This window comes from Camarhynchus parvulus, chromosome 26 (assembly GCF_901933205.1).
Source record: "Camarhynchus parvulus chromosome 26, STF_HiC, whole genome shotgun sequence".
Classification (NCBI taxonomy): Eukaryota; Metazoa; Chordata; class Aves; order Passeriformes; family Thraupidae; genus Camarhynchus; species Camarhynchus parvulus.
In genome coordinates, this window is record NC_044596.1 from 5,599,161 (window position 1) to 5,614,394 (window position 15,234).

A 15,234-nucleotide genomic window follows, 5' to 3' on the forward strand; every position below is an offset into this window, starting at 1 on the left:
TGCTCCGTTGGCTTTCCAGTTCATTCCAGAGCCTTCACTGGGTCCCATCATCAGTTTGTGCTCAAATCCATCCTTTTGAAGTGATTACATTCCAAAACACGACAAAAATATGTGCCTCCTTAGGATAAAACTTGTATTCCAAGGTTTGCCGTCCATCCCACTGTGAATTAACTGAAAGCTGCTGGTACTTTTACATTCTTGACTTTAAAACTCCTGTTTTAAATTCAGTGAATGTGCAAGTAGTGCCTGAGCTGCCAATACCGTGTAACAGCTTTGGATGTGTTTATTTTGGTGGAAGCTTCACTGGGATGGGCATTCCAAGTATTTCAGGATGATTTCACAAATCTGCAGCGCCAAGTCTGTGAAATACATCTAAATATTCCATGCTGGGGGTGGATTTCTTGGTCCTTTAGGTTTTGAAAATCGATTTGCAAAGCCTAGGAAGAAATTATATTTTTTTAATGCAACAAATTCTGTATGTTACAGATGCTGATTATGTAATCCCTTAAAATAACACAGGAATTGAAAATACTTGCAATTTCAGATCTTTCGCAAGTGTTAAGATATGACAGAAAAGCAACATCTCGTAGTTGCAAATAAAGTTGTAAATGTGTAAAAACTAAATGTGTAAAACCCAATGAGCATTATTTGAAATATTTGTAGTTTGTAAGTGCTCTGCCTGGCATTTAGACTTCCAAGAACCAGGCTTTTCCTACCAAAACACGAAGAGCAAAACATACCAAAATTAAGGAAAGACCTTGGAGAGTTTGTTGGGGCAGGTTCTGATGATTTTGTCAGTGAAGATGGACTGCAGATGCCTAGAAATAAAAAATGAGACTGGAGCAGCTGGTCACTGGTCCCACACATTTAAATACTTGCTTAAAGCTATTGCAAAGATATTAGCCTGAAAACTTACTTTTTCTCACATTTTTCAATATTTTCAAGCTCTGTAAAAAAAAAATAGAAAAAGGCTAGTTGGAAAAAAATGTGTGAAGCAACGGATCAGCTACTGTGGTAAAGGGAATTTGCTGGTAATGCACATGTATAAAAACACTGATAAATGTATATGTATAAATAGATCAGCTACTGTGGGAATTCACTGGTAAATGTACAAGTATCACGTTTCATAAAAACAAGTATCACATTTCATAAAAAACAAACTTTGTGCCACTCTTTGGCTTTTTTCTTGTCATCCCCAAAGCCTCCAGTTTGTATTTTCCTTGCTGTTTTCCTCAAGTGCTTTTCTGTTCCACCATTACACCCCAAAGAACAATCTGACAGGGATAATTAACAGCAGCAAAAAGGGGTTGGTGATGGTTCTGTCCTTGTAGGATGGACTCAGGGGCAACTTTTTCCCAGGGAGCTGGCGCCCCAGGTGGATGGAGTGCCAAAGCTGGGTTTCCCTGTTTCCAGTGCAGACGGGGGGGGTGTTTGCAGTTCTACACCAGAATATTTTTATTATTCTTGTTTTCTTGCACTGAACACAAGTGCTCTCGAAGCAGGCCCTGTTCCGCAGTGAGACAGCAGCACCAGCTGTGCCAGAGCTCTTCTCTCTCCCTTTTTTTCCCACATCTTTTGTTTCTTTTACCTTGCTCCTCCTGAAGCATTTAATGAGATCTTTGGATGATGTTCCTGAGCCCTTGTTCTCCAAACCCACAGGACTCGAGGAATTTCTTGTAGCAGGCTGGAGACCTGGGAACATACATAATATGTACATTTTCAGTGGTCATTCACAAATCCTGATTTTTTCCAAGTGCTTTATTGCTGCTTTTCATCTCCTCTAATGAAGCACTTCTAGAATTTTTCTGCAGGTTCCCTACTTGTGTTTATTTTCGTTATATTTGCTGAACCCTCCTGCAGGGAAGTGCTGAAGCACTACCTGGTAATGCTTTGAACAAGTGGGCCATGCTCTCAGGAACCTCCAGGTTTAGGTGTGAGTGAAAAACATCAGTCAGATCCTGAGAAAAGAGCTCGGCACTCACTTGCTGCCTCAGCGAGAACAAACGACTCCGGGGTTCTTTCAGGAAGCGGAGGAGGAGAATTGGAGCTATCCTGGGCTGTCTCTGAGAAAGCAAAGATAAAAGAGTTGGTTACCTAGCTTTAAAATAATATGTATATATATATTTATATGTATTAGAAGCAACCAGCTTGTCTCAGTTGTCTCAAAGGAAACACACAACATGCAGACAAAGAGGAGGCTGCAAGGGACATCCTCATGAACAGGATGAGGCAGGAGCTGATTAGGAAATATAAAACTACCAGTTCACTTGTTTGCAGAACTGTTTAGTTCTGGTTAGAACTATTTAGTTGCAGAACTATTTAGCAACAATTTCCGTTGCACTGAGCACAGACCCTAAACACATTTGCTAAATAAAGCAGTTTCAGAAAAAAAGCAGGTCTTAATTCCAAAGATTACCCCAGCTTTAAACTTATACCTGTTCGTGGGCTCCAAAGCTTCACACTCTGGAAACAAAACACAAGGCAGGTATTTAAAATTCCCACATCCAAATGTTGTTTTCTTGCACACAAGGAAGCCAGAGAAGATGAGGAAAGGATGTGATGTGCAAACACCCTCCCACACACACCTCCACACTTGTGTAGAGGAAGACAGACTTGTGCCTCATTCTTCCACTTCACAGAGCTGTCACTCAGCTATGGGATCATCAACAGATGCCTAAATTTTGTTCAGCTCCTGTTGGTTCTACAGGGCTGGTGAAGCTCAGCAGAACACAAATGTCATGTCTTCATTGTCCTTCTCTAAATGAGGGACAATATGTCTATTACATTGTACTGGTCTTAGAATCCCAAAAAATAATGTTTGGAGTGAATTAGATGTTGATAAGAAGGGGCTGGACTGAGGTCTCATCTTCTTTCCAATCCTGAGCCCTGAAATCCCTGGAAGTGTTCAAAGCCAGGTTGGACAGGGCTTGGAGCAACCTGTTCTTGTGGAAGGTGCCCATGGGCGGGGGTGGAATGGGATTTTCTTAAGATTCCCTTCCAACCCAAACGATTCTATGATTCTGTGATTCTATGAAATAATTTATGGCAAGTACAAAGTGCCAAAAACTAGAGTCTTTCTCACAGAAGGAAACGTGGTAAGGAGATTGGCATAGGAATAGTGCCAGAAAAGAGGTGAAAAGCCACTTGTACCTTACATGGTCTCAGTCTCACAGGGTCATGAAACCCCTGTGAGTGAGACTCACCACTCCACTCCCAGGAGGTTCCAATATTTGGATTTCTGTCTGGAAGCTGGAAATCTGGGGTGGCCTGAGGAAATTGCCCTGGAAGCAGTTGAACACCAGAGAGATCATTCCTCATCCCAGGCACTGCCAGATGCTACAGAGCCACCCCCACGTTGGGTGAGCCCCCAGTGCTGCTCAGCCCCACATTTAATGTTGGTGATCACTCACCTGGCTCACTGGCCACAATGAAGGACTCAGGGGTGCGCTGGGGCAGGGGTGGAGGAGCATCATCATCATCATCAGGCTGTGGCAGGGGGGCTGATTGGAGAGACACAGACAGGTTACTGGCATGGCAGGACATGAGGGGACCACAGACCTGTGTAAAAAGGGAGGGGGCTGCTCCTGCCACGCACCAAAGATTGAGGTTAAACACCTCTAAACTGTGGTTAAACATGGAAATAACTCCCAGCACCAACTGCACGAGGAAAATGAGCATAACCCAGCACAGAGCCAGGCATGGAGCTGGTGGCTCTGCTGCTGCTTGGCTTGGTCTGCACCTCCCAGGACTCCCCAAGGGCACCGGGATAACGAGCATGTCTTTGTGACACTGAGGGGTCTGGGAGGACAAGGTGGAGCAAGTGCCAAAGCTGTGGGCAATAGGAAATGTCTGATTGGACCAGGACTAACCAGAACAAGGAATAATTCCACCTTCCTCATATGACAGGTGGCGCATGTAATGCTACAGATCTGGGCAAAACACTTGTGATGAATCATGGAATCATGGAATGGGTTGGCTTGGAAGGGAAAATCATTAAAAGCATTTAGATCCAACACCCCCACCATGGGCAGGGGTGTCACCCATGTTGCTCAGGGCCCCTGAAGTCCTGGATCTCTCAGTCTTGGTGAGATTTCAGTGTCCCCTGCATGACACTCCGCAGCAAAGACCTGCAAACTAGATCCTCAGAGAAAACCATTTCTGGGAGCTTTCTGAATGCTTTTTGGAGTACCTCAGTGTGAGGATTGGCCACACCACCCCTGCCTCCCTGTGAGAGCTGTCCTGAGGTGACACAGTGGCTCAGAGCAGCTGTGTAATGCAAACACCAAAATTACACTACTCTAAAAATGTTTGTGGGAAAAAAAATTCAGGCAGGATGAAGAGTGTGAGGATGAAACCAGCTGCTCCCTCAGCTCCCATGAGAGCCTAGTCCTGAGGAGCAGCTACAGCCCTGCCTGGACACCAGATGACCACACCAGCCACTCCCTCCAGCATGCCCCAGTCCAGAGTGACCTGGTCCCACGTGTCCCCTTGTCCCAGCAGCACTTACCCGAGGAGAAGGTCCTCTCCTGGTCCAGGGGAGCGTGGTGGGGTGATGGGGAGCTGGCTGTGGTGGGTTGTAGGGGGGCACTGGCAGAGCACGAAGGGAGAAGCTCATCCTGCCCCCCCAGAAAGGGAAACACGGGGGACACAGGGTCGTCTGGAGACAGTGATGAGAAGTAAGGGTCTTCTGCTGAGCACAGGGAAGGGTGAGGGCATTGCCCCTGCTTCCTGTGGCCTGAGGGGCCATCTGCTGCTCGTCTGGAGGGGTTCAGGTCTGCAGAGGAAAATCCATCCTGGAAGCTCGAGTGATCTTTTGGCCACTGGGGACTCCAAACTGGCTTGGCATCCCCTGCATCCCATTCCCAGCTTTCTCCCCTCTGCCCCAGTGTTAGAGGGGTCGATACAGTCCATGCCAGAGGTGCTCTGGCACCAGGTGCCCTCCTGCCTGCTCCCTTTGGGTCCAGCTCCAGCTCCAGCTCCCAGCTGCAGCGTTTCTGAGGGGCATCCCCAGCACCCCAGGGCTCTCCAGCAGCTGCCTTCGTGCAGCTGGAGAGGTTCAGAGCCCCGAAGGAGATGGCCTGTCTGATGGGGGGCACCCCCCTGGCAGAGCTGGGCTGTGCTCCCGGGGCACACAGTGAGGGCAGGGACGCTTTGCTCTGTGCCGCTGGAGGGAGATGTTGGTGTGGAGCCTGTTCCTCTGGCTCTGAGCTGCAGTAAAAGCAAAATAAAGTGGTGTAGAGTCAGAGCCATGGAGGGCTCAGAAAGTGTTAGCCCACAGCACTGCTGCCAGCAGCAATTCCCTCAGGAATGCAGAGCCCAGCCCCAATTTCAACTCCGAAATGACGAACAGAAGAAGCCCCTTGATGTCAGCAAACTGAACCAAAAAGCAAAATTATTTACAGAAAGGAGTCGCTGAAATCCCAAACACGTCCACAGAGAGATCCCACCACCCTTGGAAGCTGCTGGCATCGGGAAGCTGCATCCTCGGGATTGCTACTCCTGCAGGAAGAGGCACTGGAGTGAAATGTGCAGATGGGAGATGGGACCAGTGTGGGGGCATTCCATGCCAGGCAGAGGGCTGGGGTGACCCAGCCTCCATGTTCATGAGACTTCTATATACTGTTTTATACTGTTTTCAGTTCATATGTGAAACACCGAGTGACACAAAGCCCAGGGCAGAAGAGGGGACAGATAATGGCACACAGGCTGAGACACATCAGTGAGAAGAGCAAGAATTATTAGGAAATTAGGGAAACTTTCATCACTGAGGGGGTGATGAGACATTGCAAAGGCTGCCCAGGGAAGTGGTGGAAACACCATCCATGGAAGTGCTCATCAGACATGTAGATGTGGCACTTGGGAACATGGCTTAGTGTTGGACCTGGCAGTTAATGGTTGTGCTTGGTGGTCTCAGAAGACTTTTCCAACTTTTATGATTCCATGAATTATGTTAGGAACAAACGTGAGAGTCAAAGTGAGACTCAGGGGAGGCAGCAGACCCTGAGAGTTAAAATGTTTTAGAGCACACATCAAGAAGTTCATCTCTCTGAAATTGTGTGGGTGACTGCAAATACCAACCAGGGATACTTGTGCTGGGACTTACCAGGTGAGTGAACTCAGGCCATAAATATCTTCCACTGGAGTCAGGACTGGCTTGGCTACAGGACGTCCTGCTCCTTCCTGGGGAAAGGAAATGTTTGCTTACAGGAATGAGGAGGCAGAATGTAAAGAACACCAATGAGCTGCTTCAGGAGCTGCGGTTTTTGCCAAATACTTCTAATTACTAAAGCACTTGGGAATGACACCAAGGTGGAGCTGAAAACTGCAGACAAAACTTTCTGAAGAGCAACTCTGCCAGCACCTTTCTGAAATGAGAGCGCAGAGAGCTCCACAACCATCCAGCTGTGCCAAACAGCTGGCAGGCAGCCTGTGCAGACACTTTGCCTTCAGGAGCCCACACTGGGCAAGCTAGGTGCTGGTTTTGTGCATGACTCCAGCTCATGGCCATCCCCATGCTCTGCACAGTGTCCTCAGAGGACAGGGAGGTTTAGGGGGGCTAGAGGTTCGGGCAAGAGCTACAAAACCACATCCTGACTTGAGAAGTCCTCTGCATTTTGTGTCAGCCCTGTGTGACCTTTGCTCACAGACTGTCCTTAACCAGTCCAAAAAGGCTTTTTTCAGTTCTTTTCTCACTCAGCTCTGGCTTGGAATGAACTGCAAATGGTAAAACTGAGGCACAAGTCTCATCACAGGATCCCCTTCTCAATTTTTGAGATAAAAGTTTCTGACAAAATGAGCTCACTGTGACCTTCCAGGCTTTGCTGTGATGCATTTATTTTCCTGGATTTGATACAGTGAGGCTCATATCAGCAGCCACAGAACAGCAAGAGCAAAGAAAACCTCAACCAGAGAGGTTTTGGCTATTCCTGTTAATATGCAACTTCACACCAAGACCACATTTCTTTTCCTCGGAGATGTAACAGATTTGTGAGACTTTGCCGTGTTTTTTTACAAGATATTTCCCCCTATGCCCTCCCACAGACAGGCTGTAGTGCTGATTCCCTCACTAGCACGCATGAGATAACACTTCCAGCCTCACTGCCTTGTGATCCCAAGCTTCCCAACCTGGACCTTCCCCAACCTGGTCTGAAAATCCCTCAAGTTTCACTGGCACATCCCCATGGAAATCAGCCAGTCCTGTAGAAAATTCATGCTGTTCTATTCACTCATGACATTAAGCAATCATAAAAGTATATAGAAAATAGAAAATTGTTTTGAGACTGAAGAAAATCTAGGTCTTGCTTGTGACAAGCATTGCACATTGAGGGGGAGAGCTGGATTCTCATGGGTTAACATCAAAAGAGACTCAGTTTGGGTATCAAGGGGAGTAGGAAATATGGGAATTCACCCCAGATCTGCAGCAGGAATTGAGGTTAGAGCTGAAGTGCCCAGACTGCAGTGTGTTTGTCCTGGGACTTTTACCTGTGTAGCAGCAGAATCTTTCTGGGCATCGAGTGCTTGAATCTGCCTTCTGAAGAGCTCAATCACGGCATCGTACACCAGCTCATACTGCTCCTGCATTCCAGACAGACAGACAGAAACTGTGACAGCCAGCACCAGTGGGACCTGTGAATGGCCACCTCTTCCCAAGCAAGCATCACCCCGAGAGAAGGTGCCTTTCCTGTCCGTCAGCAGGGTGTGAATTTCGAGAAGAGGCAGAAGCCACAACTCTCACAGGGCTCACACTGAGGCATCTGGGGGCTTTTGGGTGTGCAAACAATACTGTTCTGCATTGAGCTTCCTCTTCACTCTGTTGCAGCTGAGGAAAGTTCCTACTTTATTGCCTGGACAGTCCCTGGTTTCACAGTGTAAGCATTTGATAAATCCCACTGTGAGCACTGACCCAGCTGTCCACAAGGAAATGTTCACCTACCAAATCAACTTCTGCCAAATCATTGTTCTGCTCAGAAAAGGGACTTTGCACAACATCTCCACACCCCAGCTCCCAGCAGCACACAGCTCTGGGTTTCCCTGCTCTGGGAAAAGGTGAGGGGCCAGCATGGAGCAGTGGTGATGTTCCCCAGACACACCTTGGTCTGCACTATGCAGGGTCTCTGTGTGCGCATCTCCTGGATCAGGTTGAAAACACTGAAGTTCACTGGAACAATCTGGCAAGAAGAGAAAAGACTAAATGGTTTTAAGCTAAAAGAGAAGAGATTTGGGTTTAATGTTGGGAAAGAATTCTTCCCTGTGAGGGTGGGGAGGCCCTGGCATAGGAAGCCCAGAGAAACTGTGGCTGCCCCTGGATCCCTGGAAGTGTCCAAGGCCAGGCTGGAGAGGAGGGACTGGAAAGAGAAGATTTTTAAGATCCTTCCAACCCAAATCTTTCTATGATTTCTATGATTTCTCTGATAAAAAAATTACAGACAGGTCTAATTCCATCTAACTTCCAAGTCATGATGCACTTCAGAGCACTGTCTGAAATCCAGGCCTGCTACTGCAATAATTTTTAACAGAGGCCCTGCTTAAAGTGCTATTTTATTTATTACAAACCATTCTCCTCCCTCCTGTCTCACACTCCACAGAAAATACCCTTTTTATAACAGCTGTGGGCAGCAGGAAGGACATGACACTGATTTCCCAGCTGGATGGGTCCAGGGAGCTGTGGAGCAGGGCAGCTCTCCTCTGAGTCCCACCTGCCCTGAGGCTGGGGATCACTGCCTGTACCATTACTGGAGAGTCAGAGTAACGCAAGGGGTTTGGAAACACTGAATATCTGATGTGTGAGTGTGGAGAGACGAAGACAGTAAAGATGTATTGAAGAGTGAGGGTCAGCACAGGGCCATGTGCTGTGAGCTGAAGACCTGAATGAGCAGTGGAGGGGGATTTCTGCCCCACTGGGGTGAAGCTGTCAGTGCCTGAAGAGAGAGGGGTGGCACAAACTGGGGGTGGGCAATCAGCACTTGGGCCACTGCTGTTCTCCATGGGGAGCTCCCACCCCCCTGAAATCCCCCTGAGCGCAGTCAGAGGGGCTGGAGGGCAGAGGGAAGGCTGGGGAGGGACAGAGGGGCGCAGGGGCCATGGAGGGCACTGAGGGCTGGCACTCACCCCGTCCTTCAGCAGCTTCTGGGTGTAGTCGATGGCGCAGATGACGCCGGTTCTGCCGCAGCCGGCACTGCAAACACAGCACAGGGCACAGCCTGGGTGCAGGGCACAGCCGGGGCATGCTGTGCTTCTCACAGGGGTGTTTGGAGAGCACCCACAGCCACCTGTGACCCTGCTGTCCCATACACATCCTGCAGACCTGCGGGATGCTGCAGCTCCGGCCCGCGCAGGGCTTCCCTGCTGGCAGCCAGCTCACCCACCTGCAGTGGATGCAGACAGGGACCCTGTCATCGGGCTGGTAGCAGCGAATGTCCCTGACGAGCTCCAGGATGGGCTTGATGGAGGAGGGCACGTGGTGGTCTGGCCAGTTCTTGTAGTGGAAGTGGAAGATGGTGCGGGCTGCCTGCAGGAGAAGAGCAGTGCCAGGGTCTGGGATGTTGGCACAGCAAGGGGAGCTGGATTTCTGCTCCATCCCCAGCTCCCATCTGCAGCAGCAGGCAAAGGGCAGAGCAGCAGTTTGTAGTTGGTTTTATGACATCCTTGGCCCCACTTACCCAGAGCCTGATTTGCCATGACTGACAAACAGCTTCAGAAACTGAGGTCTGAGTTAATGAATTTTTTACTTCCTTTGTTCCCTCGACTGCTGTCAAATCTAATTCAGCAGCCTGAGCAATGTAAAATTTTCTGCACAAAACGTACCATATTTTAATATATTATTTATATAACAAAGCCAGCCCAGGTACATTTTCTGCCTTGACCTTTCCTCCTTACCTCATTCAGGGTCACCTTTAAAGTTCTAATCACATACTCATTCCTCTTCTCCTCAGCCTCCTGCAGAAGAAGGAGTCAGAGTCAGATTTTCTGTGGTTCCCGGGGGTGGGACAGGCTGCTGGGGTGGCTGCACTCACACAGGTGATGGAGAAAGGGCCACAGTGCAGGGGGGAGCCGTCCACCTCCGCCCAGTAGCGCTCGCATTTCTTCTGTTGGGACAAGCACGATGTGTTTGGTTATTCCCCACTGGCCCTTTTTCACTTTTCAGTACAAAATTCACTCTGGGAAGAGGCTCAGCTCTTGCTGCTGTCCAGCTCCAGCCTCCCCTTCCTTGGAGGTGCCACTGTGGGATTTCCCTTTCCAGAGAGATTCCCTACGCTGCTGGAAATGGCTGAAGAATTTCATGGAATCAGAGACTGGTTTGGTTGGAAGAGACGCTAAAGTCCCTCTCCTTGCACCCTCTGCCATGGGCAGGGACATCTCCCACGGGACCATTTGCAGCTGGACACCCAAAAACCAGCTTATATCAAACAGAAATCACTGCCACTGATGGGATTTAATAAAAATCTGCATCTCTCACCTTGCATTCTGTGACACACTACTCACCTTCCCCATTTCAAACTCCATACAAGCCATGACCACGACCTGCAGGAAGAAGGCTCTTTAGAAAAGGCTGAACACGAGTTCACACTGCCTAATCCAGGCAGCAAAATTAAACTCATCTCTTGTGGGTGCTTATCAATGATAAGGAATTTCTGTGCACTGCCTTCCCCTGAGCCCCAACAAAGGACTTCTGGCTAGAAGGACAACTTTCCTTAAAAAAAAAGGGCATATAAACTTTATGTCTAAATATAAATCTGCACCTTACCAGGACTTCATACTCCCAAATCATCCTCCAAAAGTCAGTGACAGTAGTGGGGAGAGGACCCTGGGTTGCAATGTATGCTCTTGGCCCATAGACACCCTGGAACATTCAAACCAGACATGGACACGTCTGTGCATAGTTCACCAGCAAAAATAAAGTCATTCCTCTCTCTGAATTTACTTCTACCAGCAAGCCCACTAAGCATTTAGAAGGATTTCACAGAGTTGAATTTTGGGCACATACATTAACTCACACAATGGTGTGCAAACCAAAGGCAGGGCCAAGCTGGGGAGCTGGGATTGAGCTGAGATGTGCTCCCAGAGACCAGCACCAGCTCTTACAGCACCTCTGGGAGCTTGGAGGTGATTTGGCCACAGCTCTGTTGCTGATGGCCAAAGAATGAGCTGTGATCCTGTTGGGAAGGTCTGATCCTCTGCAGACAGGTTACACAGAGCCCTGGGCCACGGGTCACTGAGACGGAGAATGAAAGGAACTATCTATCTATCTATCTATCTATCTATCTATCTATCTATCTATCTATCTATCTATCTATCTATCTATCTATCTATCTGTCTGTCTGTCTGTCTATCTATCTATCTATCTATCTAACTGTCTATCTATCCGTCCATCCATCCAACCACCCATCTATCTATCCATCCATCCATCCATCTGTCAGTCAGAGAAGGGCTGTAGGCCCAGGACAGCCCCAGGACTGGTGGAGCTGCACATGGAGCACTGTCCCACACTGATCTGCCCTGCTTCTCGCCCCAGCAGCAGGTCCCCACCGTGCAGCCCTGCAAGGTTTCCTGCCTCTGCACTGGTTTCAGCCCAGGTGACTCTGGCCACAGGCAGTTTTGCACCACTGTCACCCACCAAAGGCAGCAACGGCAACGAGGAAGTTGGGGCTGAGAACCACAAAGTGTTCCACCCTCAGCATGAGCGTGTCCCTTGCCCTGTAGCCCGGTGCCTCTGTGCTGCCCAGGGGCTTTCTGGAGGGCTCACTCATCTCCTTCCATCAGTTATCCTTGAGCACAGCTCAGAAACTGCTGCAGAGCCCCCAGCCTGCTCCTCCCGGCACCACCAACACCTTTGCAGGACAAAACACCACAAAAGAGGCAAACCTTGATGAAGTTGGCATTGATGTAATGAGAATCTGTGTCTGACGTAATCAGGGACAGCTCCACTCTGCTGTGGTCAACTGCAAAAGCAGGGGAGGCAGTCAGTGTCTGTCCCTCAAGGTCACTGCGCCCTTGGAGGGCAGCACCAGGGGCTCTGGGGGAGCATTGATGTCAGAGAGCCCATCCAGGGTGGGTGGGTGGCTGTGCAAGCAGCTGATGTCCCCCCACACCTCCCTCAGCCCTGCTGCCTACACACACAGGGAATGGACAAGATCCTTTTGGAGAGTGGGGGAAGTTTTAGGGGAGAGCTGCAGGTGCTGCCACCACCCCATGAAATGCTGATCCCCTCTGACCATGCAGCAAGCCAAGCCCAAATCCACCCAACAGCACTCCAGGCTCACACCAGGTCTGTGGGGTCAGACACAAAGGTTTGAAGCTGGACTCGATCCTGGAGGTCTTGTCCAACCTTAACGATTCTGTGATTTACTTTCTTTCCCAAGTTGGAATGGACAAAAGAGACAGTCTGCTCTGATGCTGGGACAGAGTCCTTTGGAGACCACTGCACCAAGGGAAGCCTCAGCAGGGTTTGCCTGTTGTCTGCTTTGCACATCATGGAGACATCACTGTCCAAAGGCCTTTGAATGCAAGTGGCTACAGTGCTAACCAGAAACTCTCAAGGATTATCACTGGAGGCTGTGTTTCCTAGGGGATGGAAGTTCTTCTGTCTGTAGAAATATCACAGAATATCCTGAGTTGGAAAGGACCCACAAGGATCGTTGAGTCCAGCTCTCATCTCTGCACAGATCATCCCCAAAATCCCACCATGTGCCCGATGGTGTTGATTTGTGCCAAAGTCCTCCAGAGCAGGCACTGCAGCAGCCAAAGCCCTAAACCTGAGCAGCAGGACTCAAAGCCAGTAGACAGCAGTGAGATGCTCACATACAACAGCTGTGCAGGCAGGCACCAGAGAATGAGAACAAGAAAAGCAAGAGAAACAAAAGACTGAGTAGGAACATGTGCCATTTCCAACCTACAAGGTAAGATGTCCTTGTATCTGTTCTTCTTGACATTCTCTGGCTGCTCAGACGCTGCTGTAGGGTAGATTTTATCCGATCTGTACTTTGTTGACTGTTTCTTCAGCTTCTGTGATAAAAGAGTGGAACAAATTACAGCAGACATGCTGCAGCCAGCTCACTACTAGAGAGCACATGAAGGTCTGCAGGGGTCACATTTTCTACCACCATCAATTCTTCCCTGAGTGGCTTTGCTCAGAGCAAGAATAGAGACAGAACCTTCTGAGAGCCTTGTGAAGGATGGAAAGTGTGTGCTGAGGCAGTGCCCACACGTCGGCTCGTGAAGTGACAAAAGCATCTCACAAGTGAGAGAGGCCCAGGGGAGCCTCTCAAATGGCACCCAGATCAGAGGAGTGACAATGTCAAAGCACTTTCAACAAGTGATGCCAGAAAAGACAGGTAAATCTATTGATTTTTCTCACTTTGGTGGAGATGCTCCCATGTGTAGCTGGAAGCAGCGATGCTCAAGTCACAAAGGGAGCAAAAGCAGCTGGAGCAGAGGGGCTGGTGAAAGACAAGGAGTTCTGGGACAGACCCTTTGGGCTGCAAAGCTCTCATCTCTTTCATTTTAAGGATAAAGCTGCAGCACTCACAGGGAGTTAAAGCATCTTTCTCCTGGTAAAGCACAGAATTTTATTTCACTGCCACCAGCTCCTAAATAACACACACTATTTGTTACCAGTGCCCAGCAGTGCCCAGCTGTGAGACTGCACAAACAGAAAAGGGGATTCTAATGAAACCCTATCATTTATAGTAACACCACCAGAATTTGCACATAAAAATGCTTGGTCCCACAAGGAGAGGGCAGGAATTGGGGTGGAGGAATGGCATGAATATATCTGCCATGTTTGGAAATAAGCCAGCATGGTGGCCTGCTGAGGCCGCTGCCTTGCAAAAGCAGCCCCAAATCAGGTGTCTTTGAGATCTTATCCCATGAAACAGGAAATGCAGCCTTGACCATTTCCACCTGCCATTTTGATCAGGAATGAATACATCAGGCTGCTGGAGCCAGCCTGAGCAGCAGGGCTCAGAGCCCACAGCCTCACACACACAGACACCAGGCAGAGAGAGGGGAAACTCAGCAGGCAGTGACAGCTCTTTGTTCCATGGAACAACAGACTGTCACTGCAGGCTCAGATTAATCACTTCCCTCCACCCCAGACACCTGAAAACCAAGAACTCAGCTTTCCCCAAGTGTTTGAAGGGCCAGATTTTGCTGGTATGACAGAGCAGGGCTGGAGCTGGTGGAGACCCAGAGCCCACGGCCAGGGTCAGTCCAGTGCTTGACACATCTCAGATCTCACAGTTTTACCCTTCCCTGTGCCTGTGAGAGCTGGGCAATGTCACTGCCTCTCAGAGCAGCCCAGCCAGCCTGTCAGAGCCTCCAGCTGATACACCAAGGGCCACCTCCAGCCACCAGCTTTAGCATTGGCATCTGAGCCTCACCCCTGGCACCCAAACCAAAAAATATATCAGAGAGCTCACAGATTCAGGGCAATGCAGGACACAGGGGGAGGTGGGAGCCCTCAGCATTTTGTGCAGCTTTTGCCTTGAGGGAACAAGAAAGCAGTTTCCAGGAGGGGCCAGGAGCACTGCACACAGATCCCAGAATGGTTTGGGTTGGAAGGGACCTTAAAGCTCATCTCATTCCACCCTCTGCCACGGGCAGACACATCTGATGCTCTCCCAGGTTGTTCCAAGCCCTTTCCACCCCGGCCTTGGACACTTCCAGGGATGGGGCAGCCACAGCTCCCTTGGGCAACCTGTGCTCTTTAGAAACAAGGATGAACTAAGGCACGGCGAAACCAGAGATGCCTGGCAGGAACTTGTGTGCCACAGGTCTAACAATGCAATGGGGAGAAGGGGCAGAGGCTCCATATTCCTCCCTGTATCCCCAGCTGTGTCACCAGGGCCAGAGGCTCCATATTCCTCCCTGTTCCCCCCAGTTCTGTCACCAGGCAAAGCGAAACCATGTCCCGACAAGTGCATTCACCAAGCAGAAAACAGGAAGCACTCTGGTGATTAGTTAAAAAGCAAACAGTTCAAATGCAAACTACTGAATTTCTATCATGTCTTTACATTCCTCTTGGCCCAGTTAACTTCTGGGTGTCTGCTATAAAACTCCTAAAAAATCTCAGTCACAGGTTTGAGAGGTGACCGAGCGATTCCCTCCGACATGAGCTGAAACACTGAGCCAAGCCTTGAGAGAACTCACCAAAAACTCCTCTGCAAACTCTCCTCTGTTGAGCTTCTTGCCCTGGGCCCTTTCCAGGTTCTGCAGCAGGATCTCCCTCTGGTCCAT

At 49.3% G+C, this 15,234-nt stretch overlaps 1 protein-coding gene across 1 annotated transcript; it reads right to left on the minus strand.

The window, feature by feature from the left end:
* Positions 1–372: 372 nt before the first annotated feature.
* PTPN22 (protein tyrosine phosphatase non-receptor type 22) lies at positions 373–15,234 on the minus strand. The gene is made up of 21 exons (XM_030965835.1): positions 15,148–15,234; positions 12,894–13,002; positions 11,863–11,939; positions 10,745–10,840; positions 10,483–10,521; positions 10,014–10,085; positions 9,877–9,936; positions 9,366–9,508; positions 9,109–9,175; positions 8,091–8,168; positions 7,483–7,575; positions 6,104–6,180; positions 4,508–5,208; positions 3,411–3,500; positions 3,151–3,281; positions 2,436–2,463; positions 1,983–2,063; positions 1,589–1,692; positions 917–947; positions 741–818; positions 373–437 (listed from the first exon to the last, which is right to left on the minus strand). The coding sequence occupies exons 1-21, from the start codon at positions 15,232–15,234 to the stop codon at positions 373–375; spliced, it is 2,307 nt and encodes a 768-aa protein (XP_030821695.1).

What these genes read in the sequence shown, in the direction of transcription:
- PTPN22 (XM_030965835.1), bottom strand. Translation starts at nt 15,234, where the DNA reads ATGGACCAGAGGGAGATCCTGCTGCAGAACCTGGAAAGGGCCCAGGGC. An exon ending in CCTGCATAGTGCAGACCAAG is followed by an intron (nt 7,576 to 8,090) that starts GTGTGTCTGGGG and finishes TCTGGAATGCAG; the next exon opens with GAGCAGTATGAGCTGGTGTA. An exon ending in CATTGTGGCCAGTGAGCCAG is followed by an intron (nt 3,282 to 3,410) that starts GTGAGTGATCAC and finishes AACTGCTTCCAG; the next exon opens with GGCAATTTCCTCAGGCCACC.